This window comes from Cryptomeria japonica, chromosome 3 (assembly GCF_030272615.1).
Source record: "Cryptomeria japonica chromosome 3, Sugi_1.0, whole genome shotgun sequence".
Lineage (NCBI taxonomy): Eukaryota > Viridiplantae > Streptophyta > Pinopsida > Cupressales > Cupressaceae > Cryptomeria > Cryptomeria japonica.
Genome location: NC_081407.1, coordinates 308,434,714 through 308,439,884, shown reverse-complemented (window position 1 = coordinate 308,439,884; position 5,171 = coordinate 308,434,714). Strand labels below are relative to the sequence as shown.

Below are 5,171 nucleotides of genomic sequence, written 5' to 3'. Positions count from 1 at the left end.
ATATGGTGCTTTTAAAAGGGCCCACTTCCATTCAGACTTTATCTATGGCTTGGTCAACTTCTTTGATCTCAACAACAATGTGAACCTCCTTTAACAACTGGTAGTTATCAACTTGGCACCTAAGATCTTCAACTTGCTACAATATTCTAAGCTTCTCCTCTTCTCTACAACAATCTTACTTGGAGTAGCAACTTTTTTATTTGTGGGTGTAGTTCTCTCTTGAATTTTTTGATCATTCCAAACAAGCAACAACATCATTTTTCATTGATTCATAGTCTTCAACTCTAGAGATTTTAAATTTAACAAAACCTCCATATCACTAATAGACTCACATTTCACCAAGCTCAAGTATGAAGAAAATTTGCACTATTTGCTATGGAAAAGTGCTTGCATCATCAACATCTATGAAACCTATGAAAGAAAACATAGATCCAAATGCAACAATTTTTTACAAGCAATGATTGCACAAAAGACTTTCAGCATGAGACCCAAACAAAATTGTTGAATATCTGTATCTAACCATTTATTTTCCTTGATTAAGGTTTCTAAATTTCCATCCCAAACACTACTAAAATCTCCTTCAATTTAAACAGACCAAACTGATTCAATTGAGCAAAAAAATTCCCTTCCCTATAGAGCTGGTTAAGAGTAACGAAATTCAATTTTTTACAATATAGGAAATATAATATGGCCACCTCACATAAATTGGAAGATTCTATAAAAATAACTACAAAAGACCTTCAACACTCAATAACAACTCTTAATGGTGCTCACACAACAACAACACTGATTTATTTTTAAAATCGCTTCCCATTTTGTAGCCTACACAATTGACACTACACATGCCATCTATATTTGATACCATGAAAGAAAACATGGATCGAAAGAGAAATTCAAAAAATGAGCTCTAAGATTGTATTCTCATTCATTCAATTTATAGGAATATATATTAAACTCTATGGAGACTATATATCAAAGTTAATTGTGACATTTATATCAAACAATTGAGATAGGCTTGTTGAGAACAATGTGGGTGGTTTAAGAGAGCATCGTGTAATTGGAGATGATGCTTTCTCAGATAGAGGTGGACCTACAGTTGGTATGTCGACAGACTAGCCATAATTAATTTATTCTAACACATCTCCCTCGTAGTGATGGCACCTGTTCTTAGAGTTTCTCCATCTTCTTCCATCTTGACTCAATGCATCAAATAGTACAAAACTTTGAAAGTTAATAATTCATATTATCTCCATATTCTTAATAATTTGTTTCTAATTATACTTTCATTGATAATAATTCTATGATATTACCTAAACAAATTCAATTTTATAATTAAAAATAATTAAATATGAAACTCAAATCTGAACAAACAAATAAAAAGTAAAATACCGATTTTGTTGAATGGTTAAATGAAATATTTAATATAATATTATGCAGTATTTTTTAAGATTAATTATTATTGGTATTCGAGTACCCCGGCTTTAGAATGGAAAATTAGACAATGCAAAACCTTTAGCTTTCTTACTTCCAAACCTAAAGGTGTATGAAATAATTTTCTTTGATTTCTTGGCATTGCTATTGGAAACCAAAGACAAGCCCATATCTCTCAAGAATTTACTGGAACTGCTGCAAACACTATTTTTGCAATATTTAAGCTTTTCATCGTTGAATCTTAATTTAAGATGAATAATTTGGCGTGCAGTGAATTGATAACAAAGAAAATACATATTAAAATTTGGATTGTACAGAACAATGAATATATGAGCTTTCTCATCAGAGCTATATAGATTGAGCATTGTCCATTCATCAATAGTCACTGAGTTTCTATTTATGAAAGTCAGTTATAAATAATGGGGACAAAAGCCTTTGACGACAATTCATTAGAATGGAAAACAAATGGGAAGTAGTACATTTATTATTGATCTGCCCTGCCTTGCAACGAATCAGTCGTCTAGTTTCATCATCTGTTTAAGGTTAAGAGGGCTCATGACAGAAGAAGAACCCTCAAAAATTTGGTCCACAATAATTCTGTTGGCCTTCTCAGACGGGTGGTAATTGTCCCAGAACAAATATGCATCCCTGTTTCTACACAAACTTGAAACCGCAGTGCAGAGGCCTATTCCATTGAATCTTCCTTGTCCGCAACATGCATTAGTTGTATCCACAAATCCTACAATTATAAACACCATGAGATTTAGAACACCGGGCATTTTAGATGATAATGCTCTTAATATATTATCAATATAGTTTCATGCAGTTGTTCAGTGAAAGATTGATGATTAATTAAATTAATTTAGAATAAAAAAAAATTCGGTATTGTCCATTCAGATGCTCTATGACGTAGATGGGCATGCCTATCAAGAATTCATAGATGATGCCCATCATCCATAAATTACCAAATTACTGTTAGCCAGAAATTTGAGGACTGTTCGGACAAAAAACACAGAAAATCTGAATGGAACCTGGTATCAGGAAAGACGCAATAATATTGTTGCATTACCGTATCTTGCAGGATTATTGTACAAGCCCATGTTCATTGAATATTTGTCCGCGAAGGTGAAAACCCGAGCAGAAACCTCATTGTTGAGTTGATTTACAACAGATCTAAGCTGTGAGTTAAATAGCGAAGCAGCCTGCTGAACTTCTGCAGCGCATTCGCCACTGCGAGATCTAGTGGCCTTCACTCCAGGAGCACACCCCAATGGCCCTGTTGATGTTACCAGCACCCTTCTGCCTCCCAAGTTGTACAATTGCTGCATAAAAAACATACATTTTATCAATGCTTCCATATATACCCAACAAATCAATTACCAAAACATAAAATCTGCAAATGTATATACAGATGTTGTAATTTCGATTTCATTTTAAACACTTCAAAGAATGGGCGTGCTAGTAATTTCGAGATTAGGCCCACAAATTTACTCTGAGAATTTTTTCATATTCTGAGACTATGAACCGAGTGTAATCTGGTAATCTATACTGAATCGATCTGAGTGAGACAGGAGTGAGGTAGTAGTTATTGACGTAATCATTTCCTCCCAGAGTAATATGCATAAGACCTTCCGCAACAAGTCTGTTAGTTCTAGCAAATCCGAGGATCTGCGCCACCCTGTTTTTATATTGAACAAAATACTGCAACTGTTGTGGCATTCTGATAATATTAGCCTGCAAACAAAAGTAATCCCGATTCATTCACTCTGGCAGAAGCAAAACAAATATGTCCCCAGAATATATTAAAAATTATTCATACGAATTGCACTCCGGTATCATTTAGCATCCCAACGCCCGCAGAAGCGAAATTAGCACCCCTGAGCAATGCGTCCCCACGAAGCGCAGGACTCAAATACGGTAGCACAGATTCTGCCCCCAGCTTCATGCCTGCAAGTCACGTGGTAGCAAATTCAATCTATAATGTTAAAAAAAACATTCAAATATTTTTAATTAAAATAATTCAACGACATGAAATGTGTTCAAAAAATAAATAAACTTCAGTAGAGAATTATGGACTTAAACCTACTGATAACTTGATACGTACTTATAAAATCCGCTAAATTGAGTCCGTTGGAGAATCGGCCAGTGGGTCTTCCTGTGGGGTAATCTATTCCGTAAGGATATCTGTCGGCTCTAGCAATAGTAGCAATATAATTGTTGTTGCCACTGTCCACCAGTGAATCTCCAAACACGAAGTACGCAGGCGCTGCTTTCACTTCACAATTAAAGCAACATGATAACATGACAAGCAACCCAACAAGTGACCCAATAAGCCTTGCCATCTTCTCACAATTGAATGATTGACAAAGATGGAAGATATGGGCATGAAATGACTGAAGCCATTGCTGAATTTATAGTCCTCTCCTGCATCTGCATAGAATATTTATTTAACGTACGCGTGCTTTACGCATCGCTTTCTTTAAAGTCATCCAGCTTATTCACCTACACAGGCATAAGCTATAACTCATACCACTTAAATTTTAGATTGATTTTTTCTTCATTTAGTAATCGTCTTTATGGAAGATGCCTTTAGGAATAAGTAATCGTGTGGGCTGTGCACTGTCACAGCATTTACTGATTACTTGTGCACCATAAATATTCCTAACACGAGCATTTGAATAGACACAATCACATTACATTTAAGTAAACCTCAAACCCATTTGAATCACAATCACATCACATAAAAATGATTGCTTAGCCATGAAGTAAACCTATTCCTAACACGAGCATTTGAATATTACATTTAAATTGAGAATAGCACAGTTCACATTTCAACGCACAATCTGAGTCCATTCCATTGATATGTTAAACAAGTTTGTCTATGGCCAAGTCAATTTGGGAAATGGCTATGCAGCAGATAAAAAGTAATTTATATAAGGACAAAAAGGCAAATCGTAATATGTGGTTTTTGTGTATTCTTTATATAGGTTGTTTTTTATCTGTAGGATTATACTATATTTATATAATAGTTGTAAAGAATGTGATGTTTTAATAATCAAATGAAATCATTATATTCTGAAATTGTTTAAAGATATATATTTTGTTAAGTTATTATTTATTTATTTTTTTATAATAATTAAAGTTTCTTATCAAACATAAAAGTTTATGTTTTAAATATCTAGAAAATAGAAAAAAGTATAAATAAATTTCAGAAATTTGTCTATATGTACAACAACAAAAAAGCATTCTTTAGAAATGAGTATTATTGATCTATATTTAATAATTAGCATTTGTACCCATAGGAAGTTCGAGTACGTTGATTGGAAATTAAAGGTAAAAACTTAATTGAAGATTCATTGTCGAAATTAAGTTAAAATAAACACACATTTTTGTTACCTATTAAGGGATTGTAGTAATGATTTATGTGATGTAAATGTATTAATTCCACAGGTATTCGACATTAAACCTCACAAATGTATTGATCAATACACATTAGAAGTCAGATGTATATGTCTTCACTTTGGGTGGTCATCAAGGGCAATGACAAAGAAATTATGACACATAAATTTGGGTGGTAATTAATACCATAACTTCCTCTATATCAACTCTAGTAATAGTAGATACATAAGAGGTCATTGTAGCACATTAATAATAAATATCACTTGAATGATAAATCAATTTACTAGCTAAGTCTATTCTTGAAGAATGATTACTCTATTGATTGAGGCTATATATGAACT

At 33.3% G+C, this 5,171-nt stretch overlaps 1 protein-coding gene across 1 annotated transcript; it reads right to left on the bottom strand.

Moving 5' to 3' along the window:
* Window positions 1-1,943: 1,943 nt before the first annotated feature.
* LOC131053430 (GDSL esterase/lipase At5g33370-like) lies at window positions 1,944-4,465 on the bottom strand (the record flags this gene model as incomplete). The annotated part of the gene is made up of 6 exons (XM_057988038.2): window positions 1,944-2,170; window positions 2,501-2,753; window positions 2,923-3,165; window positions 3,251-3,378; window positions 3,536-3,751; window positions 4,444-4,465. Coding segments are annotated over 6 exons (1,089 nt in total), but the record flags the coding sequence as incomplete, so codon positions are not given.
* Between the last annotated feature and the right edge of the window lie 706 nt (window positions 4,466-5,171).